The following is a 25,771-nucleotide window of genomic DNA, read 5'->3' on the forward strand; positions in this document are numbered from 1 at the left end:
GCTTGGAGTCAATTGTTTTATTTGTGATAACGCAATGAAAAATGTTAAATTGTGCTGACATAATTTTTGGCCTGGCTGTCATACAAACAAATTATGAACACATGCAAAAATGAGAAAACCAACAAAATATTAATAACTGATTGTGTTGTAGTGAACTTTTTTTTTTTTTTTATAGTTTATAAAAACCTGTAGCTATTGTTTGTCTTTGTGCCAAATATATATATATATATATATATATATATATATATATATATATTTTTTTTTTTTTTTTTTCAGATAAATACTTTAACCAGGTTTAGAGTTTTGTTCTTCCTCATATTTAAAATATTTGGAAAATAATAAAAAGTTCCTCATTTTGATGGTTTAATCAAACTTGTAGGGTCATTAAAAACAAATATCCCATCCGGATATCACTTAATAGTAATCACAAATAGTATGCTGCAATTCAGTTCCCAAGAATTCTCTAATGCATTACTTTACTGAGCTGCATCAGCTGTCAGTCTTAATGGATCATCCTTTTGGCAAGTTGATCCCTTAAACATCTGGCAAGAGACTGACGGCATCATGTCACATTTGAACCAGTGCCTGTCTAGATAACGTCACTTCACAGATTATTTTTTTCTTCAAGGCTTGTCTGGTCAGCACGGCACAACATAATTTCAGCAGAGCACCGGACATCAACACCAATGAGAATGCTAATTGATAGTTTTTTTTCGGGTACTGTAGACCTCTTTGGTTACAGAGACATATGTAATTACCTTAAATGATCAATTTAGTGTTATCTGACAACTGCTAAAGACATTTTATGTCTGATATTCCAAAAGAGAAAAAAACACAGCTGATTTCTTAAATGGAGGGGGAATCTTCCTTGCCAGCAAAATAATCTTCTCTTCAAATTCATTTACATAACAATGAAATTCAACACACACATTAAAAGCTACACTACACAACCAGAAAAACTTTGTATCTTATTTACCTCTAAAAGGTTGGTAGTAGTACCTTTAGAGCAGGGGCGGCTGGCCAATAGAGGGCGCTAGGGCGCCGCCCCCCCATGAGCCAGACCACAGTTTATGAGCCATACTCAGTAAATAAATAAGTAAATACATACATACAAATTGTCAGTATTTGTGTGTTTGAGATATTAAATACACCCAGTATATGTGAAAAATATGATAGAAATTCAAAATATCTGCTTTTTCTACACATCTCCTCCACCTGCGTGCACGTCTCATCAGCTCTGGGGCGCTGGAGAAAGGCGCCCCAGAGAGGCGGGTCTGTGGAGCAGCTTAGCCAATTGCTGATTTAAGATATACATGTTTGACATAAGCTGTAGCCAATCAGCGAGCTCAAATCTAGTCCGCTATGGGCGCTTCTGTTTAGCGCCCCAAGCTGCGCGCTCCCGAGCCGAGGCGCGCCCATCTCTATCAGACAGCGGTCTATCGGGCTGGCTAGCTGGATGCGGTCATGCTAATGCCTTGTTTTGCTTTCCGTGATTACTTTTTAAAACAACAGCGATAGATCCAGCAAGGACAGTTACCGGAGTGAGGGACCTGTCTGAGAAAGTAACTAAACTGTTTGAGTTAAATTTCAAATGCAAATGGAAAGTTTGTGCAATTTGTTTGTTTTTGTGTAAGAATGCCTCAGTCTTGTAATATGGCATTAAATAATTACTGACTTTTTGACAGAGCACTGGTATCATGCAGTTTGTGTTAAAATGTGTTTGGGTGTTAATACTAATAATTATTTGTAATATTGTTATTATTATTAGTAGTAGTAGTATTTGCTTTACAAAGATATGTAAAGGCAGTGGTTCTCAAACTGGGTTTGTGGTGGTTCTTAAACCGTGGGGTGCGTGAACAAAATGCTGAATTTTGCCGTTCCTTAAACTGAGCATGCATTTCTCTCAGGTTAAATGCTGTAAATACATGACATCCGATTTTATTATTCAAATTACCTCATCTTTTGCGGTCAAAACTCTATGCGTTTAAGCAGCGTGTAGGCTATAATGTGACCGGTCTCGTGCAGATTGCTGCCTCGGCAAATCGCGCTATACTGCCGTTCTCGACAACGTACGCGTTACCTTTGTAAAAGTTGGGATTTAGCACTTACTAGCACGAAGAACAAATATAGACACAGGCTGTGCATGGAGATCGATATAAGAATCAAACTCTCTTCAATACAAAGACATATACCCTGTGTGAATTCCTGTGTTTAATGTTGATCACATTATATAAAGATCCATGAAGATTGCAAATGTCACATTGATTTTATACAACAGTTCAACAAACGAAATATTAATATTAAGTGATGTTCATTTTCAACACAGTTGTCAGTATTTTTACAATAAAATAATAGCTCCAACGAAATCCACAGCAGAACTGCAGCACACAGCAGTGTTTGTGAACGAATCTGCGGCTTTGAACGAATCAATGATTCAATGTCAATGATTCAATGATTAATTCATAAATACTGCCACTTGCTTCATATTTGCCCCCTTAAATCGATTTTTCAATTTTTGCATCCAGTCTGGATGACTCACCACCTGACGGTTTTCATTTAATATCTAAAAGCATCACTTCGTTTTTACCATCATTGCATATTTATCTATTTAACTTTTTTTTTATTTAAAGCATTATTTATTTTATAAAGGTATTTGTAAAGGTAAAAATGCAAAAATTGAAAAATCGATTTAAGGGGGCAAATATTGTCCCTTACTGAAAAAGGTGTGACTGAAGAGTGTGGGTGCGCAGAAGGATATTAAGCCTCTTGGGGTACAACTCTAAAAAGTTTGAGAACCACTGGGACTGGGTTAAGGAATAGAACAAAATAAACATCAAAGCACAATACACATAACATTACCAAGGGCAGAAAGTAGGCCTATTAGCCTACTCCCATGGTTTGAATATGACACAGCCCCACCTAAGATATTTTTCACCAGCCGCCACTGCTTTAGAGTACAATATAACTACTCTATGGTATGAATTTGCACCTTTTGGTGGATTATAAGGTACAAAAACTGTCCCTTTAAGGTACCAAAAAGGTAAGATTTTTTCACATTTTTTCTCACAGTGAATAAAAATAACAGAACATATTAGTATGAAAGCTGTTGTGAGAGATTTAAACCTGTAGCGGAAACCACACAGCCTATCTTCATAACCACACCCTGGAAAGACAAATATGTCAACAAACTTGAACCCACACAAAAAGAGCCGGCAATCAGACTGACAAATGTAATTCCTCAGGACGCCTATTTTAGTGATATATTGTATACAGAAAACCGCCATAGCAAATTAGCAAAACCAGAAACTCTACAAGTTACTTTCAGTATTGACGATAAGATAGCTCCAATATATAGCAGACTCAAACCTACAAACATCAAATAATTAAATATAAAATCCACAAATTACATAAATAGAAACCAGTCTTCAAACAAATGTGCATCCAGTCTTCCTGTAAGAATTTTAGGACTGTTTGAAAGGGTTGGCTTTTGTTGCTTCCTTGAAGCCTGGGTTCAGCAGAGACATAAGATCCATCATGGCTTGACTGATTTGAGAGCCAAATTTATGAGAATCCTATGAACAAGAAAAAATAGAACACTGCATTTTAGTTTCTATACAGGAGTACAAGAGACTCTGGATTATGTGTAAAATAGCATAATTTTAGAAATACATAATATCTGAGAATATTAAATTCTTTAAAGTCTAACTGTGCTTACATGGTAGATTTTTTGTTTTTGTTGTATAGTCTCAATTTGAATTCAAAATAACAATGAAGAGAAAAACTGTCCAACTGCTAGCTGGTAAAGTTAAACTATATGTTATATTATGTTGTCATGCAGATCTGAGTCATCAAAATCTGGGTCTATTATATAGAAAAAACGATACTGGAGGATCCGAAACACAAGATGCATAAATCAAAGATACGGACACTAATCCTTACTAAACTCAAGTGCATCATGATTTTCCAAAATAAGATTATTTGCTCTTTTATTTAATATTCTAAATAATAATTGACTATAGATTGTAACAAGCATTTTTAATTGTCAGTCTAGACACATTTTATACAATAAAATTTTGAATTTTAAATCTAGATGATGAGTTTTGTGAGGGAAGAGCCTTTATGAAAACTGTCTGTTTATAATCACTAAGCTACTATATGTGATTTTCAAGTTGAAATAGTGTATAACACATAACAGTGACTGTAAAATATTGTTATAGTGTTAAGTAAATAAATTGTTACCGTTATTTTACATGTATGCATGATGGGTTCTGTATTAGCCAATCAGATGTGGTTACATCATTACATGGGGATTAGTTCATTGCTTGTTACGTTTAGCGGCAGATGCTTGCAGGCTCCAGTGCAGATGGTTGTATACAAACCCATCGGCGCTGGGCAAGAGCATAAAACCCCCGTTGTTGTACAAGTGTGCCTTAAGAAGTAAAGTAAAGTTCCTGAAACAGATTCTCTTTGTTGTGTGCTTCTCTTCACACCTCCACGGACACTGATAACCCAAACACGAGAAAGCACAACAATATGTATTTTAGGTATGGGAATGGCATGTGTTGAGTTTTGATATTTGGATAGGGTCACTGGGCTAGTTGGTCTAGTTTGGATTGGCCTTTGGGCTGGTTTTGTTACACAGACCTGGCAACCTGGTGTTTGTACTTGTTTAACTGCTTTATATAAATTTATTATGTATAAGTTGAACTGGATATTAAGTTATTAAGCCAATTTGCAGTGCAGAACAAGAAGTCAAAATAACAGGTATGCAAACACATGTATGGTCAAAAAAGAGAGAGGTTATCGAAGCCCTCGCCCCGCGGCAAATTTCCAGATACTTACATAATTGTGATGAATTTAATCCTTTTTAAGTTATTATTTTGCAGTGTAAGATTACAGTTAACACCTTTAAATATTACATACATGTATTATGTATTTTTATTAAACTTAATGGCCCTCATTTATCATTCTTATGTAGAAACAGGCGTATATGTTGGCGTAAGATTATGCTTACACTCCTCTCACCGCCTGATTTATGAAGCTGTGCGTACCTTTGAAATCCAGGTGTACGCAATACCTGCCCTTGATAAATGCCGCGGCTGAAAACGATCGTCATTAGAATAACACACCCCTATATATTCAAGTCTCCGCTACCCCACGCCCTCATTTTACGCCATGGACACACTGAAGACGGCAAAGAAGAGAAACTTGGATGAGCAAATGACCTATCACAATGCATTATTTTACAGCACGTGTTTTGAAACAATTAGCATTTAATTTCGTATCACGTCACATGTATTGGGGTGTACAATAGTGATGATGATGTGATGTGGAGTACCATTCATTCACATTAATAATTGCATGACCATTTGTAATATTCTTCTTATTATTATTATGATTTTTATTATTAACGACGCTTCTTGTTATTTAGAAGAAGAATGTCGTTATTATTATTATTTGTATTATTATTATTATTATTTTTTTTTTATTATTATTATTTAAAAGAAGAAGAATGTCATTTTTATTATTTTGTCAGTCTGAATTATTTTTTGGTCATTGAAAGCCTTTCATTACTGAACCCAGTCCGTGCGCACCTGCCGGGCCTAACCCTGGCCTAACCATCGTTTCAAAGAATAGTACGATGGCGAGCGTGTCGAGTATAAACGCCTCGTCTGTTTGGGAAGGTGCGCGCGCAGTCTGCGGAGACTCGCGCTGCGGAGCCAGCCGAAAGTATAAATAAGGCTTGAAACGTCAGGTAAAGCGCACAGGCTCGCAACTGAAGGAATACATATGCCTACGAATCAAATGCTTTGGTAAAGTCACACAAATTAAACACTGAATTCCATGTTGCACAAAAATAAACACTGAAGTTTATAATTACTATGTTGTTGTTTTTTTACAGTGGGTCATAATATATCATATCTTTTAGTTTGTCAGTGCGTTTTGTGGTGTTAAGAATTGTTTTTCTGCGCATTTCCGCACTAACTCAAAACGTGCGTACACCACCTCCTGAGCTGGCGTAGGATTTGAGCGTGCCGTACGCCAACGTCCATATTGATAAATCTCAAAGTCACCGTGGTTTTGGGTGTACGCTGGAAATTTGGTGTACGCACTTTTGATAAATGAGGGCCAATGAGTGTATAAATCAAAAAGTAATTCTTGAAAAAATCTGCACAGTAATTTTATAAAATCTAAACATGTTAATAAAAACAAATTACTATTAGTACTCTTATAAAATTCAATCAGGAAATCATACATTTCACAATTTTATATTTATATATTAATGTCAAGAATTCAGAAGTGTATATATTTATATAGCCTACACTACACAGAAATAATATACAATTAAATTATGCTTATTTTAAATGTATTGAGCAGGCTAGGTATAAAAAAATATAGGCTTTTAATAATCTTTCAGTGCGCAAAACCATGATAATATGAAACGCTTCAAAACCGAGCGCACAAAGCGCGTATGCGCATTGCGGGTGCAGAATGATGTGCTCAAAGCAACATGGAGTCACAGTGTGCAGCGCTGCGCTGCACAAGTGCGCATTTAAAAGTTCACGGCACAAAGCGAAGAAATGTCGAGCGCACAAATCCTAGTGTATATCTGTCCAACAGTTTATTGATCATTTGTTTCACAGTTTTAAATTCCAGTTATTGTGCGTTTGATGCCGATTCATAGTCATTGTGATGTGTGTGATCTAACAAGCATACGGTAGCGAGTCGTTTAAAAACAGCAACAAACTCCAACAAAATAAAGTCATTTTATGCAAATCCACAGCCTTTTATCTACAGATCATGCATTAATGTAAATATATCATATTGGAGAGAGTTTTACCGTGCATCCAACCGGAAGAGGCGCGCGCTGTTTGAATACTGAATTGAGAATGATTGACAGCCGCAGAGGAGGGAAAACGAGTTTCCGTATACTTAAATGATGTAAATAGACTTCTGTCCCTCACATTAAGCTAAGGAATGACTTCAGATGACTTTGTCACCCAAACTGACGTGAAAAAAGCGGGAGGCGCCGAAAAGCGCGCTGTTTGCATCCCTGAAATAATGTCATGATCTGGACATTCAAAATATCTTTGTAAAAAGACAAGCAATTCATTGTTCTGAAGTTATGCTTCACACTTACAGTCTCTGTGCAGGAGCGCTTGCAGGACACATGGAAGTTGATCATTTCCTCTCCCATGATGATGTAAGAGACACCGTAGCCATCATCAGCCACCTTACAGAGAAACAAAACATGAACACAGTGAACAAAGGAGTGCCTCTACCCGTTTATGTGCGTGTATGTGCTGATCAGTTGCTCACCGGACCAAAGCCTCCTCCAAGCGAGATGAACTCAGGGTGGTTGACCAGATCAAACAGCTCCATCTGTTGCACAGGAGTCTGAGAAGTGGAGAGGCGCCAGGGCTCTGACAAAACCTGCATGTCACGTACAGCCACATCAACAAAATAAACAAACAACTTCATGCACACACATGCATGCATTGCTTGCAACTCTTTTCTCCCCCATGAATCCCCTTTATATCACACATGAACATTTTTAACAAATAATCAGCTGCCAATTAATGTGGTTTTGCATGTTTATGCACTAGTTTAGTTGAAGAGTTATTCACTTTTATTTCTTAGGCTTTTGCAGCCTGATCTCATGCAAATGCATCTCTAGCACGCATTGTGTTTATCGTGCAATTTATACGTTTTTACATGCATATGATACACACTTTATTGCATGTAATAAACTCTCCTTTGTCTTTTGTCTGTGGATTGTTTGCAAGTGTTTTTGACCCTTTGCCTGGCATGACTACGATTCCAGTTAAGCTGCGTTTGGATCGCACTTAGTCTCAGAGCTATCCGTGTCAACTCTGCAAAACTAACACACAAATCTCTGCATTACAAACACTGACCTCTTTAAGGAAAGGAGACTCTACTCCCAGGTATTTTGAGACCACATATAGGCAGAAGAGATGCCTATCAATGCCAGATCCAGTCATGGCCAAGCGGTAGAGATTCTGATGTTTCTCGGAAGCCTTTCTGAACAGCTTGCGGCAATGTTCTCTGTCCTATGAATAAAAGCAGGCAAAATGAAATAATTGCCATGCGAGATGTTACATGACAGCACAAATCACAGTCACTCAGAAAAGGAGGATGCCAATTATGGAGGAGAGTGGCACTTAAAAATAAAATGAAGAAATGAACCATCAATGAATTAATTCAATTATTAATGAAAAAATAAAAATAGACTTTTTTATTTATTTAATTATTTAATAAAATGTTTAAAAATAGTTCAATTTTAAATAGCATTTTTATAAAGAAAATACAAATTGCTTTTCTTTATTATTTTGCCCAATTATTTTCTTTATACATTAATAAAAAATCAAGTATTGGGCAGTTTGAATATGGGAACAGCCAATGGACTTTCCTCTAACGTTTTAAATCTGAATTAAATAAACAGTTGTCTTTTTATTTGACCATTTGAAAAGTGATTAATTAATGTATTTTACTGTTCTATTTTAAGGTTTACATTTTTATTTTTGAACTGACACATTGATAATTGATTACTTCATGTTATTTTTAACTGGCATTCATAGCTAATTGGTGCAGTGCTGTCAATAACCAAGACGGAAACTTTAAGAAATTCCAACTACTAGCTTTTTAAGTCAGCTGAGACATACTGATAAAGTGAAAAGCGCATTATGAACTGCTGATATGGTTTCCAACAGTTCCTTCAAAAACAACATTTGAACAGTAGAAGGAAGTATTAAAAAAATAAAAAAATAAAAGCACTGACATCACCTCTCCTGCTTCCAGCTAAGACATACTGATAAAGTGAAAAGTGCATTATGAACTGCGGATAGGGTTTTCAAAAGTTCCTTCAAAAAAAAACATTTTGAACAGTAGAAGGAAGTATATATAAAAATCAAAGCATTGGCATCACCTCTCCTGCTTCCAGTGCAAGGACAAAGGAACAGCTTTCATTGGAACAGGAGCGTACGGTCTCAGTGCGACCCTCACGAAACAGACGCGTCATGGAGGCTTCATATGTCAGACAGAAAGTCCCTTTATCCTAGAAGACAACTTCATGTGTAAAACACATTGTATTCATCTGAGCATTCATTATTCAATGAGATTATGGACACATTTCATGGGACAAATAAGAGGAAATTTCATCCTCAAAAACAACCTCTTAGGAATGTTGAGCTTGTGTTTATCAATGTTTAACAATACTAGTGCAAAATGCCCGTGCAAAATCAATTTTTAAGTGTGTTTTTAGTAATTGTTGGTTTGGTGTGTTTGAGTGCTCATTGTTACAATTACACAGCAAAAGTTCAGTGACATTTTTATTTGTGCATGATAGAAAGCACAACGTGAACTCCGAGAAAACGCTATGCTTGAGCAAACATTTTGTGAATAATAATAATCAATAATAAAAATAATCAGTTTTTATAATAAATCTTTGAAAATCAAAATCTGGATTTGAATTATTTATGTTATTATAACCTAAAGATGCTATGTGAAAGTTTGAAACAGAAAATAGTGGTTTTCATCTTGCCACTTTCTTGGTAAAGAAAACACATTTTTACTCAAATTAATCAAAATGGATTTATCACGTTCTGGAACCAAACTATAATATTCAGAAGTAAACAGTGTAGCTGACTGAGTGTTTATGTCAGAATGTTTATTTTTAAACCACAACCTTCTTGGGGCTTCTTTGACCGATACAACCCTCTAATGTCAGAATGTTTATTTTTAAACCACAACCTTCTAAAAATGATATATTTAACGATATCTTTTGCATTTGTCATCCAAACAGCGTCAAACTTGGCACTGCACTTGCTTGTGCCCGTGGCAAGACACCTGTCAAGTTTGAAATCCATCGGACTAACGGTTCGAGAGATATGCGGTTAACAGACACACACACACACACACACACAGACAGACAGACAGACAGACAGACAGACGTTTCTGTAATTTATAGATAGATGTGAAAAAATTATGTTGAGACATATATATCTTTATCATAATCAATGCTTTCGCCTTTGTGTCAAAATGTGCAGCATGTACAAGTACCCTGTGGTAAGCCAGCTGCAGGGCCAGCTGCACAAATGAATCTGGGCTCATTTTCATTTTCTTAATGCGCCCTTTCCCAAATTCTCTGAAAGGAAACACGTGACAGTCCACATCATCAGCCAGTGCTTGCGCAACAGCAAGTGATTCAGAAACTTGTGTCTGAACCTAGAGAAAGACAGAGGAGAGAAGACATCAGTATGTCTGTGATGGTTTTCATTTATTTTGGTCCTCGAAGAACACTGCTGAATGTTGTATTACTGATGATAACACTCAAATTAAATTTAGTTGCCAACGTAACATGTACTGGGGTCATGGTTTAGCATGAAGGAAAATATAAATTCTAGTTTCTATAGCCATTTTCTTATTCAGTTCTATGGGGAAATTAAGAGAAATACATTTCATATTTGGAAAAGAAAAAAGAAGAAAGAAATATACAGAGATTTGGGCTGGGTTTCCCGAAACCTTCTTAACACTACGTCGTTCTTAAGTTACACCTTAAGCTGTACCTTATCGTTAATACGTGTTTCCTGAAACGTTCTTAGTTAAGTATATCTTCTGTAAGTCATATGTTTGGAAGGTTGGTCTGGACCACTCTTAGCTTCACCTTATCACTGTTGCAGGTCTATACGAATATAATTCTGAAGTTTTAATACACCCAGACAGTGTTCAATTAGGCTAATTCAAGTGTTTTCATGCAAAGAATATGAATAAATGCAAAGAATAAAATATATTATTACACAATATTATTAATTTAATTAAAAAGCGCTTTTAAAGGCCAGTGAAAGCATAGGCTACTGTCAGTTAAGTCCTATTTGGACGCTAATATTGTTGCTCATGGGCTCGTACGGTATTTTAAACATTTACAGGGGTAAGTCGGTGATTTTAGTGCCATCCGAATCCATAATATCAGTGTTTTTTCTCACCCAACCCGCGTAAAAATCCCTGGCCAAATTAGTACCTACTGTTTTTTGACAAACAGGTCGTGTGGTAATTTAATTGTCGTCTGAATCCACATCTCTGAGTTTACAAGAGATTCAAAATCCACTGTTTAAATCCTTTTTGATCACTGCCGACGTAAGATGTACACTTTTATTACTGAAATGCTGGAAAGTATTTCCAAAAATAATATTTCATCGCAGCTCCACCTCAGTGAACAAAAATGGGAAAGAAAAGAAAGCACATAAACATTTGAACACCGCTTTCTCACATAAACAGCCCCTGCACGAGAGAATAATTGATTCTCGAGCCATCGATATCAACCAATTTAGCACCATCGCCACGGACAGCACCGGGTAACGTCGCACGTAAGAAGGAATATCTTAAGTGGCTTCCTAAGGTATAGTTCGGGGAACACGCCTAGAAATGGTATACCTTCAGTTAAGTTATACCTTAAGAGTCTTCGTAGCGCGCTAAGAGACAGCGTTATCGGGAAACCCAGCCTTGGAACGACGAGTAAATGATGACAGTTTTCAATTTTTGGGTGGAGTATTCCTTTAAGATTACTTTTATAATGTGTTAGGCTGCGTTTCCCGATAACGTTGTCTCTTAGCGCGCTACAAAGACTCTTAAGGTGTAACTTAACTAAAGGTATATCATTTCTAGGCGTGTTCCCCGAACCATACCTTAGAAAGCTGCTTAAGATATACCTTCTTACGTGCGACGTTACCCGGTGCTGTCCGTGGCGATGCTGTTGAATTGGTTGATATCGATGGCTCGAGAATCAATTATTCTCTCGTGCAGGGGCTGCTTCACTGCATTATGCGAGAAAGCGGTGTTCTTTATAAAAGAAGCACTTCAGAAATAGTTGAAATTGCACTTATTAGGACTCATGGAATATTATAAAAAAATAATCCAAACTATAATAGCTTATAATAGCCTAGCCTACATATTTTAAAATTGTATCATATATTGCTGCCATAATAACCATTTAAAAATTTGACGTGCTTTCTTCTCTTTCCCATCTTTGTTCGCTGAGGTGGAGCTGCGATGAAATACCGGTAGTGTTCTTGTAAATACTTTCCAGCATTTCAGTAATAAAAGTGTACATATACGTGCGGTGCTCGGCGGTGATCAAAAAGGATTTAAACAGTGAATTTTGAATCTCTTCTTGTAAACTCAGAGATGTGGATTCAGACGGCACTAAAATCACCAACTTACCCCTGTAAATGTTTAAAATACCGTACGAGCCCATGAGAAACAATATTAGCGTCCGAATAGGACTTAACTGACAGTAGCCTATGCTTTCACTGGCCTTTGAAAGCGCTCCGCAGACGGCGCCGTCTTTTAGAACAACTATTCACTGTATCGCTGCCATGGTTTGAGCAAACTCCCCACCACAATCATTCCCTTTTAAATAGACTATTAAGCCTTTAATGGATTGCCAGATGATGTACCTTTGGATAATATAATTTAAAAATCTAACAACAATCAGTGTAATGATAATTTTATTCTTTGCATGAAAACACTTGAATTAGCCTAATTGAACACTGTCTGGGTGTATTAAAACTTCAGAATTATATTCGTATAGACCTGCAACAGTGATAAGGTGAAGCTAAGAGTGGTCCAGACCAACCTTCCGAACGTATGACTTACAGAAGATATACTTAACTAAGAACGTTTCAGGAAACACGTATTAACGATAAGGTACAGCTTAAGGTGTAACATAAGAACGACGTAGCGTTAAGAAGGTTTCGGGAAACGCAGCCTAATACATACAGACTTCAAGCAAATTGTTACTGATACTTCTCACTGTGTAGCAGAACAGTGCTGGCCATTATCACATAATATACAATTATTCCTTCCACTGTCGTACATGTACACAAAAGTTCTCAAAAAAAATCCCCACTGCTAATTTGAAAGTGAACTACTGACACTGAGAAGAAGCTGAGCGGAAAATCCCTGATCAAACAACACACACATTTTCAGAGCTGCCCAGTGCCACAGACAGTATACAGAAAGTCACGTGCAGAGTTTGGCTGAACAGTGCTACAGCAATCATAATTATGATTATATTATAGTATTGATTATATAATGACTAAAGATTATAGAAATTATAATTACTGTATAAATATAACAGATTTAAATTCCGTACAATAAGGCAAATGGCCTGCATACAAATATTAGTATGAGCCAGTACAACATCAGTGAACCTTAGAGAAATGTAACATGAATAAAGGTTTCCCATCAATACGGGATTCTCAGATTACACTTTGATATGACTGCTGACTGCGCAAAAAAAGGTTTGGTAACACTCTTGGCTGCTAACTTTCATTAAAATACTATTTTAAAAAGGCTTAATCACTCTATAGAACATTAGGAGAACCATTTAAAATAAAATGAAGAAATCAATTAAATGTATGAAGTCAAAAATAAAAATGTATAAAACAAATCCCTAACATTAAATAAATAAACAAATACAATGACTTTTCAAAACAGCAAATATAAAAAAAAAGCAAAAAAAAAAAAAAAAAGATTTATTAAAAAACTATTTAAATGTGTCATTTAACGCAGTTAATGTAATGTAATTGTTGGTTTTACCTAAAATTTAAGCATGAATAAATGTTTTAAATATGTCTATTTGTTTGTCAATTTATTTATAATTTACAGATGTAATCGAAATTATTCAACCCCCATTGCAAATTTAGCAGGTTTGCAGGTTTATTCACAAAATGTACTAACTTTTAGCTGTTTGCAATTAACAAATGAATTGAAAACTAACAAAACTAATTGAAATATCTTAACACAACAAATGTTTGAAGTGGTTTTCCCAAATTCAACACAAAATGCAACTTTTAGTTACTTCTGCGGTCTCAAAATTATTCAACCAAATTATTAGTTCTCAGTAGAACACCCTTTTGCTGTTATGACCTGCTGCAAACGAGATGTATAACCAGACACCAGCTTCTGGCAGCGTTTCTGAGGAATCTTAGTCCATTCCTCACAAGTAATGGCCTCCAGTTCAGTAATATTCTTGGGCTTGCGTACTGCAGCCGCCTTCTTCAAATCCCACTAAGATTTTCTATGGGGTTCAAGTCAGGTGACTGTGATGGCCACTGTAGAATCTTCCAGGACTTCTTCTGCAACCAAGCCTTGGTGGAGTTTGAGGTATGCTTGGGATCTTTGTCCTGTTCCAGTCCACTGACGCCCGAGCTTCAGCTTCCTCACTGACAGCATGACGTTTTCTCCTAGGATTTCCTGATACTTCAATGAATCCATCTAGCCTTCCACACGCTGCTGGTTTCCAGTGCCAGAGGATGCAAAGCAGCCCCAGAGCATCATCGAGCCACCACCATGCTGAACTGTAGACAGAGAGTTATTTTCAGCATATGCTTCATTCTTCTTCCTCCAGATATATCACTGATCCATAGGGCCGAAAAGATCCAGTTTTGTTTCATCGCTCCACAGAACAGAATCCCAAAACCTCTGTGGCTTATTTCTATGATTTTGAGCAAATTGGAGCGACTTTTGTTGTGCTTTTGGGTCAGTAGTGGTATACGTCTTGGATTTCTGACATCTGGTTGCAGCCGTTGATAGCTTCCTTTTTCTGCCCTGTCCAGGTAGTGTAACCACTGTTTCTTTAACTTTGAACTTGCAAACTATGCTTCCAACAGTGTCTCCAGGAACATTTAGTGCCTTCGATATCTTTTTTGTGTCCTGTTCCTTGTTTATGAAGGGCGATGATATCTTTCTCTTACATTTTTTAACCATTCTTTTGACTTAGCCATATTTCAAACATGCAGTCAAACGTGACACTCAACAAACCTAGCCAGTTCAGATATTTCATGTGTTCTAGCTCAAGCACACCTGGTGCAATGAATGAAGCTCTTGATTATTTGCATCAGCTGTGCTTGTGCAACTCTTACCTCTTGGGCAGGGAGCGAGGTAAGACTTAGTTGTTTATTTGTTTTCTTTTGTGTAGTTAGAATGTTTTGCTTGTTATGTTGGCCTGGCCCTCTCCTGAAGATTTGCTTTCTTTCTTTTGTCTCTTTTCGTTGCTGTTATCTTTTAATTGTTATCAAATAAATTAAGAATTATTTGCTTAATCTGGTGTTTTGTTGCTTTTCTGGATCAGAGGATTGAAGTAATGGTCAGTCTTTATCGTTATATTTATTCTAATTGTTTCTTACAATTTACAATAATTGTTACATCATCTCCTACCCCTAGACAAACAGGGAGGTTTGCAACACTTGAGAAAACACCTGTTTTGCAGATTTGTGCTGTTGTGAGGAATTCTATTTGTGGGGATGAATAATTTTGAGACTGCAGTAGTCATTAAAAGTTGCATTTTCAATTGAATTTGGGGAAACCACTTGAAACATTTGTTGTGTTGAGCTATTTCAATTACTTTTGTTTGATTTGTTCATTGCACAAAGCTGAAAGTCTGTAAATTTTGCCAATAAACCTGATTTGCAATGGGGGTTGAATAATTTTGATGACAACTGTATTTATTATTTGCTCATTAACACACCTATAATTGATTGCTTAATTTTGTCTTAAGTGCCACTCATTGGCCTTCATACAGCTCAGCCAATAGTGAGATAAAGTCTAAACCGTCAAAAGAAACTGCCTACAAAAAAATGTTCATACTTAATTGTAATGTAGCAGGCTGAATCAAAGGAGAAAGCAGGATCTACGTGCAACAGCTTTAATAAATAAACTCAAAACTAGACAGACAGACAGACAGACAGACAGACAGACAGACAGACAGACAGACAGACAGACAGACAGACAGACAGACAGACAGACAGACAGACAGACAGACAGACAGACAGACAGACAGACAGACAGACAGACAGACAGACAGACAGACAGACAGACAGACAGACAGACAGACAGACATGGGAACAGAACAAACAACATTACAAAGACAAGAACCCACAAACACTGAAACAAGACACAGGTTAAATACAGACAGACAAGCTAAACAAGATAACAAGGGGGCGTGGCTAATCAGAAACACCTGGGGAGACTAATCAACATAACGGGGAACTGCTGAACACGGGACAGGACAGAGGAACACAGACATAAATCATTACATTAATATTGCAGCTTGCAATTACAATGAACCAATAATCATCTCCAAGCAAGTTTTATCATCTGAAAAGATCAGGGAGCGATTTTGCAAAAACATTCTCAAATAATTTGTCACTTCAAAAGCACTGCTTTTATGATACAATCAGAGTCTAAAGTGGGCCTATGATTATTTTAAAAAGTCAATGCATAAACATACTCATTTGAACAAAAGAAAATCATACCTAGAAGTGGTGAGGGAAGGGAATGGACATGTTAATGTTAATGTCATCATCCTACACCAGACATACAGCTGTGGGCAAAAGTGATGTTCGTCCTAGGAATACTGTCATCTTATGGCTCAGTTTTGTTTGGGGATTTTCTGTTGTCATTTTCTTTATTTTTTCAGGCTACCAGCCAATGATCCATTCCTGTTCTAGCATATTGCATTGTTTTATTTGTGATAACACAATGAAACTTGCTAAATTGTGTGGACATAATTTTGGACCAGGATGACATACAAAGAAATTATGAGCACATGCAAAAAACGAGAGAACCAACAAAATATTTATAACTGATTGTGTTGTAGTCAATGTATGCTTTTTCCTGTGAGCTTTTTTCCGCATATAAAATAAAACCTGTAGCTGTAGTTTGCCTGTTTGTTTTTTGCCCACAATATTGTCAGATAAATACCTTAACCAAGTTTGGTGATTTTTTTCTTCCTTCATAAAAATCATACAAATATTTGAAAACTATAATATTTTTCTCATATTTTGATGGTTTAATTAAATTTGTAGGGTTATTAAAAACAAATATCCCCTCCAGACATCACTTTTGGCCACTACTGTATGTTCATTAACAGAATCTGTTAATTAATCTCTCTTCAAAACATCATGAAGGAGGAAGAAGGAAGAAGGCCTTATTTGCTTGTGTGTGTGTGTGTGTGTGTGTGTGTGTGTGTGTGTGTGTGTGTGTGTGTGTGTGTGTGTGTGTGTGTGTGTGCGCGCACGTGTGTGTCTGTCTGTCTGTACGTGTGTGCGTGTGTGTGTGTGTCTCTGTACGTGTCTTGTGAGCATCCTCAGATGTTTTGCAGATTCCAAGAAGAACCTGCTGTGTGACATCAATGGCATACCAAGATACGATAGGAACACGGAAAGTATAACTAGAGAAAAGAGAAACTTTTTATCTTGCCTCCAATGGTATGTCCCAGCTCAAGCGTTGAGGAGGCAGTAAGGAGCGCTCAATCTCTCCCTTGCAATTCCCATCTGGTGTGTAACCCAAATGAAATGTGTCTGTGGCCAGAGTGAACTATGAGAGTGAAAGAGTGAAATAAATGAAAAACATTTCTCCCAAACAATGATGCTTACACTTTTAAGTAACAAAACATTCATTATCAAACACAAAATGTTTGATGTAAATGTTTAGTGGAGGCGTGCATGGAAGACACACATCTTCTGCCGAAAGCTGCTGTGGAGGAGATAAAAAAGCGGTCTTTGTCCATACAAAACACCCACAGACACATTTATAGCATATTCAAATGTGCATGTGCATCAAAAGGACATGGCAGTGGGTTGGTGACTAATACAGAAACTTGAACCATGACATTTGATAGATGATGACCGCCAGTTTTTTACTGCTGCATGTGACACTCTCACACTCACCTCCCACAGATGGGACACTATAGGTGCATCTGCCCATGAGTGTTCTGCGTTCAGCCCATTCTTTCCATTCTTATACACCACAACAGAAAATGACTTGTCAAACCACCTGAAAGAAAGAGGACCGAGATGAAACAATGTCCTTGACATGCAAAGTTTCTCAATAAAAACAAGTTATGCTGCTCTCCCACCTGTCGTAGCATTTTCCGTGAAGGAGGGATTTGGCATAGCGGTCCAAGTTCACAGAGGGGTCTTCCCCCATCATGCCTTCTTCCTGATCATCTAGTGTGACAAAGAATGCTGCTTTCTCAATGCAGTCCAATGATCGCTTGTTAACTCCAGAGCTGAAGAACTGCTTCCTCACCTGAGCCCAGGGCGTTCTGACAGAACAGATAGTTCAAGACACAAAACAACTTCCTGGTCTCATTAAAGCATTATTATCAAGTCATCTGGGATAAAATTGTCATTTCTGACAACTGATAAGGCACAAACTTCCTTGTAGCCACCAGAGATCTTACTAAAAGGGAAAATCTTAAGAATGTTAGTTAGCTCATATCTGGCTTTGAATCAAGAAGAACATTCATTTTCTCATTCTTGTCTTCTGTTTTTATATAGTGTAAAGGTCCCAACATATGAATAAAAAAACCCCCACTTTTTGACAAATAGCCTTTTGCTGACTCTTTGAAAACATCTGCTATATATTGATCTTAAGTAAACTTGGAATATACCATCACATTATCAACATTTTGACTCAATCTTTTAGGTAATTAATATTTTAGAGCAGAAAATATGCATGTCACTCCTCAAAAAAAGGACTAGAGTACAATTTGTTTTTAAAGCCTTGGCATTGCTAGCACACTGTTCTACCAGTTGAGGTCCAGTAACAAAAATTGTTGACATACATATTGCACACATTCTTATTTGTTTGTTTGTTTGTTTGTCTGTCTGTTAATTCAATATTGGGTGATTGTTATTTTTAAAATAGCAATTTTAAAATAGACATTTTATCTGTATTAACATGGCAACATGCATGCCACCACAGTTGTAGAATGACTCATGTTTTATCTAGGCCAGAATTCAACAAGGAATTGGTAATGTATTAAATGAATCATTACAAGCTTAAACATTTCCCATCTTGCTCCCGAACAACAGATATTGTGTCTTTTCAAATAAATAATGAAAGATATGTAAGGGATACATACTAACAGTTAACACAAGGCTTTATTTATCTAGGCTGACATTCAGCCTATAGGTGTGATATGCAGTGTTGGGAGTAACGCGTTACAAAAGTAATGCATTACAGGAACATATTACTTTTTGCTGTAACGCATTAGTGTAAGGCATTACTAATCAATTTTCAGTAATATTTTACTCGGTACATGTTCGGTAACGCTTGCGTTACAACACACTTTTAGCCCAAAATGTAATTGTTCCAAAAAAAAAAAAAAAAAAACGGAGGGAAAAAACAGCAAGACCGCGAGACATTAACGAATGAAAAATGCAAGTAAGTTATACCTGCTCGTGGTCAGTCGATAGCCGCGTGTGGTGTCCAAGTTTGTAAATAAAGACTAAATTACCGCTTCAGATATATTTGTATGGCGATTTATTTCATTCATCTCCCTCTTGCTGGTGTAACTTTGTATTGTGTGACATAGTCCAGTAAAGCCGTGTTTAGGGCAGGTTTAAATAAATGCGAACACAAAAAATAAAATGAATATATTATGTTCTGTGGAGAACATGTCCTTCTTCATTCGGTGGGTAGTAGCCTATTACCTTTGGTTTGCTTGGTGTCATTTACAGAATTACTAAAAAATGTTTTGCTACCTAAAAGTTAAAGATTTTTTGTGTCACGCATGCATGTATATTTCCCTCATAATAAATATAAAACGCATACCTATCATAATAAAATAAAAATATACCTTTATTAAGGGAGTAGCCTATGGATATATAAACAGACGTTTCAATATATTGGTATTAAATGCATTTTCTGAGAATTTATATTTCATGTTTTAACTGCAAATGTCACGTCCATGACGCTGGAATTGCCCAATTTTAAAGAATTTATCCTCAACTGGCTTTGTGGTGTAGGTCTACGTATTTTATAATGTTAATTTCAAATAATACTAATAGTAGTTTAAAGATGTGGTAGCATTAGATCTGGACGGGAATGATAACTCTGGGAGTTGGAAGGGGTGTGTCGCGATTCTGCCTTCTCACACCGTGACACAGGTTCGTGGATCTGAGTGTCGCGATTTCGGTTTCATCGCATATCGTTACAGCCCTAGTCATTTTAGAATGTTAAGTTCTACTTCTGTAGTTATTTTGGTGAAAGTAACTCAAAAGTAATACAGGAGTAATGTAACGCATTACAATTCTGAGACAGTAATATTGTAAGGTAAAGAATTACTTTTAAATAACAGTAATGTATAATGTATTACAGTTTGGAAGTAACTTGCACAACACTGGTGATATGCTGTCTGTTAAACCCTCCCAGTATGTTAAGCAGACTGACTCAGCATCAGAGCATGAGGGGGAATATTATAAAAACAGATTTTATTGCACTGATTTTTGCATTTCTAGTAAAGGTCATTTTAGGTCATTTATAATCTAGTGCACAACTTCCTCTCATTTCCTGTCTGAGGATAGTGCACAGTTGCATGCTCAGGCTTTTATCATCTAAAAAATTCCAACATGCACAGCCCTTTAAATATTACTTAAAAAGTAGTGGCATCAAATGGACAAACCAGTAAGTGGGTGCTATCATATGATGTTTGTCACACTGCCAATGTAGCTTCAACCCTCATCAGGTTCGAGGCTTTGATGTTCCAAATGGCTTGGTATTCCCACATATACTCTTTCTTTGATGCATATCTGTATGGCAAACCTCAGGGGTCTGTGAGGCAATGCTTTGTGACGCCATCACAATGAGGTTAGCCAATTTAAAATCACCTTCCCTTGATGATGAACTGATCTTTACTGGACCAAATGAATTCCATACAGTTCTTCTGCAAGCACTTGATCCCCAACCTTTAAAGTCAAAATGAAATGGCACTTGCAAGTGCCTAGGACAGGACTTTTTATCCATTTTATCTATCAGGAATTAATTGGATGATCAAAAGTGTATGTGCCATATGAGAATGAAGACAGACCCAAATACAAGTTTGCTTTGCGATGCCTATTTAGCTGTTGGTTCGATTAAGCAGAAGCCTATACGGCATCTGTGATGTCAGCGGAAAAGAAAAAATACTTTCAGAAGTGGAAGTAGTTATTGCATTTTTAAGATTACAAAGCCCCTAAAGGGATGTAAATTATGTCTCAGGGGCACATGATGTAATTGCAGCATTTGGTGAATTAATTGGCATCCAAATAATTACAGTGTTTCTCTAGGAAAACATTCAGCCTGGAATTATCTACTGTTAATAGACAGGGTTGTGTGGTAATTTAAAGCTGCCGTCGGCAAGATTTTTTTGATCATATGAAACACTATGCCCAGACAGAATGATTGCCTTTGGCTTGCTCAGTTGGGGATATTTTGGGGATATTTAATTTAATTTTATCAATCAATAAATTCCACTAGAAACAAACCTTGTTGTATTATTTTAATACTGTGAAGCTGCTTTGATACAATCTGTATTGTGAAAAGCGCTATACAAATATACTTGACTTGACTTGAAAGGTACGAATTTTTTTAAAGAAAGATCAAAAGGATAAACAATGCAGATTTATTTTTACAGCCATCTTTGATCATATTTACCAAGGGTGCCAATATTAGTGGAGGGCACTTTAAGTGCAACATTCTGGTTGACTGGTGCTGTGACAGCGCAGCTGTTATAGTTTTTACAATGCTTTGCATTATTGATCTAGTTATTATGACTCATTTCCACAGAATAAAAAGTAAAAATGTATATGAAAAAACATATACTGAAGTATTGTAATTATGCAATGGCCAAAAATGTTAAACAAATCAAAACTCTCTTATATTAGAGCTTTTTTAAATCAGCTTTTTTATGATGGAGTTCCCATGTATATTGCATGCTTGATTATGCTTTTCCTTCACTGTTTGCCCTATAAAATAATAATTTGTTTTGTAAAAAAAAAAATATATATATATATATAATCGTCACAATTTATATTTGTTCAGCCTGCACAGACTAATTATGCAGTGTCATTAAGAGTCTGTACAGGTTCCTTGCCTGGATGTTTAATTTCATTAGCAACCCCTATATAAACAAAGTACATATAGTATATTATATAAAAATCTTTATATTACTCTTTAATCATTACTTTGGGGAAAATACTCTTCTATTGTTACTGTCTCCAGGGGATGCATCACTTTTGTTCGTAGCATTCCTCATTTATTGTCCTTTAGGGAGTCTTTAGCTAAAAAAAAATTCAAACATAGCAGCCCAAACATCCTCAGAATGTTGGCGGGAAGGGAAGGGAAGGGAAGGGTGGGGGTGGGGGTGGGGGTGGTGCAGACAGACGAAACAAGCCCGTAAAAATCAGCATCTGCCGTTGAAGATTCACTCAGTGGAGTGTAATACTCACCACAGAGCTTGACTTATTTTATCCTGCTATTATTACTCTGTTAAAATATGAAACAATCCTGACACAATCCATGCAAAAATGTGAAAACAGTATACACATTCTGTGTCTAAGGAAGTTACAGTTGATACCAGCATGAAAATATGTTAATATAATATCACGTTACTTCATATAAACAATGTGTTAAAGATCCACAGAGGCCCAAAAACTCTCAGTTTTAATGCCTAGAAGACAATATGGAATAAATGGATGTGATAAAGTAAATAAATTCTGCTGTGCTTGACATAAAACCCTATAACGCACCCTGCTGGACAGCAAACACAGACACTGACTGTCTAAATATCTGACCTGTTTCCTGCAGTTAGTGCTCCTAGTTTTTCCTCTCCTGGAGAAGGAGGTGAAGGGTCATCCAAGATCCTTTGAATCTGATACTGGATCTCTCTGGGTGACAGCAGGCGTCCTGCTCGGTAGACCCATAACCTGAAGAAGCGGCCCCTGTGGTACACGGCGACAAACTCGCTGTCCTGCCAGTGCTGCAGCACATCTGAGAGATCAAGAAACTGTCAAGGACACAAGATCACTTTCTTCATGTGTATTTGTGTGTGTGTGTTTGTGTACCTGTCTCCTCTCCAGGTGTGCGTGTGGTGTTGAACATACGTTCACACTGAGCTGCACACAGTGGTATGACCGTACCAGGAATACGACTCTAGATAAACCACAACAAATGATCTCAATGACTTTCAATGAATTTCTCAATATTCTGAATTGAACAATACAGGATTATGACAGTGTTGCTGTGTTTTAATTTAACTCATTTATAATTCCTATTTTATATACATATGGGTCGTTGATGTATAGCGCAAGTGTCTGATTAGCTATAGATGTCACATACAAGAAAACAAAAAAGGCAATTAAAAAAAAAGATTTTATATTAAAATTGATATCAATGTAACTCCACTCAATGTGAAAAGTGTATTCTTTTTTCGTCACTTTTAATCGACTTGTTGGTTTCAAATGGTCGGGTGACAAATCATTTTTTATTTGTGCAAGCAAGCAATGCAGATATTCAGGGTAGTCGATCAATTAATACTAGGTTATAAAACCTGTATGTATTTTGTTTTTTAATTGAGAAATGATGTTTAAAATGTTTTCAGTTTAGCACATCACCTTGAAAAAGAATTTACCAACATATGCATATTTAAAGCAAACTCTAGTCTCTAGTCGCCTGGCCAGTGACGAATCAAAAGGAATCAAGGAAATCCTTGGAAATAACTGAGTTAACAGGTAGAGACATGATTACTAAAGCAGTTTCGTATTCAGAAAGTGAGTGGTGTTGGGTGGGGTTTGGTTCAAACTCTGCTGAGAACACTGAGGTGCGTAACATACAGGATTGAGCTCCTCTCGATTGACCTTGCGGCGATAAAGGAACAGTGCAGTGATAGTATTCCCAGCTCGAGCTGCCTGACTGGCAGTTGGAGTCACAAACAGGAAATCCTGTGCATGAATTATAACAGACAGTTAGGAAAGATAAGCATCCACCCATCTGAAGTTTTCCTTTCCTTTTTTTTATAGGATTTGATTATTGAAACACTGCTGAAATCTAAGAAAACATCTTGTGTCAAGGCATCTATTGTTACAATCAATGATTAATTCTAGACAATATTATTTTTTTCCTTTGCAAACATGAATGCCTGAATGTCATTGCATTAGATAAAATATAAGAGATATAACACATTTTTTAAGCAAAACATTTAGATGACATTTACATGATAATTATAGGTTTGAAATATCAAAACAACAGTGTTCAAAATGAAGACAAACAGTCATGGGAAAAAGAAAGAACACCCTATTGAATTCTATGGTTTTATGGTTTCTGGTCCATGGCAGGTGTTAAAATTGGGTAATACAACCTCAGATGAACAACAACAGATGACATATTACACTGTGTCATTATTATGACCGCCGCTAGCGTAGCTAGCGAAAGCGGTCATATAGGGATTGTCAAAGTTTTTTTGTTTTTTTTCCCGTCATCTACTGAATTTTTTCGTCAACGATACCAGGGACACCGAAACACCGGGGAACATGAAATTTGGTGGGCATGTAGCCCCACTAGACTTTTACGGAAAAATTTCGTTTGGTCCCCGGGGGCCACTCCCCCCCCCCCCCCCCCGCGCTGGGCCCCCCCAAACCCAAAAAATGCAGTTTTTCTACCTGAACCGTGGCACCGAGGATGAAGAAATTTGTATGGTATGTTGCTCTTAAGAGCCCACATCAACCTAGCCCATAATCACTCATTTGTGATTTGCGCCCCTCCCATAAAAAATGAAAATGCAATATTATTCTGCTTTAATCGCCCCTATCTTCAGTTGAGATGTTCAGAACTGCACCATATTTCATGTGTATGATTAACTTGACATCCTCTGGGGGTATGCTAAGTTTCGTAGAATTTCATCCATGGGGGGTTATAAAATAAATTCATTTATGTGCACATTTAGTGACTGTACACTCATCGGCCTGTAGATGGTGGTGTTGAGCGAAGGGTTGCTGGTTTAGGATGATACTGTCACTAAGGTTGCCAACTGTCCCGAATTAGGCGGGACGTCCCGCATTTTGGGCCTAATTTATTTGTCCCTTGCGTGACCTCCCGTGTCCCGTTTTTTGACAAGCTGATAAACCACTGACTGATACAACAGCAACAGCAGCAGTGCTGACCACGACACTTGAGAATGATCACCGACACCTGTCATCATCCAATCACAGCTTTTTTTAATCACTGTTTTGAGACAAATCATTGTTTGATTTGCGAACATCCTCTGCCGTCTGGTCGCTTCCGCTTCAAGCCGGACTCGTCTCGCGCTAACGGTAATTTCCTTTCACTGTCCACGTTTTGATTTCGGCTAATCAATTTTGGCGAATGCAAACAACGTGATTATTGTTCATGAGTCTAACATCCAGCCACGCAAGAAAACATGTAATCTACCTGAGGGAATAATATGCTCAAAAAACATTTCTGATTATTATTAATGTTTTAAAGCTTTTAGAAAGTACATAGAAAGCTTTTGTAACATTATCTTAACTGTCACTTTTGATTAATGTAATGCATCCTTGCTGAATAAAAGTAGGCAATTACTTTCTTTATGTTTTTTCCCAAAAAATAATCTTACTAACCCCAAACTTTTGAACTGTAAGCCTAGTGTATAATGTTTAAAAAGCTTTCTATTTTAGATAAATGCTGTTATTTTGAACTATGGTTTGTTTGTAATGTGACTTTTTTCATGTATGACATTAAAATTATTTTTAGAATTAAATACATAAATAGGTTAAGCAATACAAATGTGTTTATGTCTGATAACCTTTTAAACACAAACTTAACTGCAGACACTGAAATGACGTACACGGGATGGGAACCGAGAACCGGTTCTTCTTCAGAACCGGTGCCCAGTGAATCGATTCCTTGGAACCGTTAGTATGCCTGCTTA

General features: G+C 36.8%; 1 protein-coding gene across 2 annotated transcripts in view; it reads right to left on the reverse strand.

Moving 5' to 3' along the window:
* Positions 1-273: 273 nt before the first annotated feature.
* Positions 274-25,771, reverse strand: part of cpt1a2b (carnitine palmitoyltransferase 1A2b) — a 48,348-nt gene continuing 22,850 nt past the window's right edge. Inside the window, exons 8-20 of one of the 2 annotated variants that reach the window (XR_014608355.1) lie at positions 23,679-23,786; positions 22,911-22,998; positions 22,641-22,836; positions 17,939-18,127; positions 17,751-17,856; positions 17,281-17,397; positions 10,081-10,245; positions 8,948-9,076; positions 7,917-8,072; positions 7,321-7,434; positions 7,142-7,234; positions 2,946-3,572; positions 274-999 (exon numbers count right to left, since the gene is read on the reverse strand). Coding sequence is in view for 1 of the 2 variants with exons in the window: in XM_084130217.1 (XP_083986343.1) it covers positions 3,462-3,572; positions 7,142-7,234; positions 7,321-7,434; positions 7,917-8,072; positions 8,948-9,076; positions 10,081-10,245; positions 17,281-17,397; positions 17,751-17,856; positions 17,939-18,127; positions 22,641-22,836; positions 22,911-22,998; positions 23,679-23,786 (1,572 nt within the window). In the remaining variant the exon portion in view is untranslated. Of the gene's footprint in view, positions 1,000-2,190; positions 3,573-7,141; positions 7,235-7,320; positions 7,435-7,916; positions 8,073-8,947; positions 9,077-10,080; positions 10,246-17,280; positions 17,398-17,750; positions 17,857-17,938; positions 18,128-22,640; positions 22,837-22,910; positions 22,999-23,678; positions 23,787-25,771 lie in introns of those variants that run through there. The other variant, XM_084130217.1, reaches the window with a different exon arrangement.

This window comes from Abramis brama (assembly GCF_963993115.1).
Source record: "Abramis brama genome assembly, chromosome: 1".
Taxonomy (NCBI): domain Eukaryota; kingdom Metazoa; phylum Chordata; class Actinopteri; order Cypriniformes; family Leuciscidae; genus Abramis; species Abramis brama.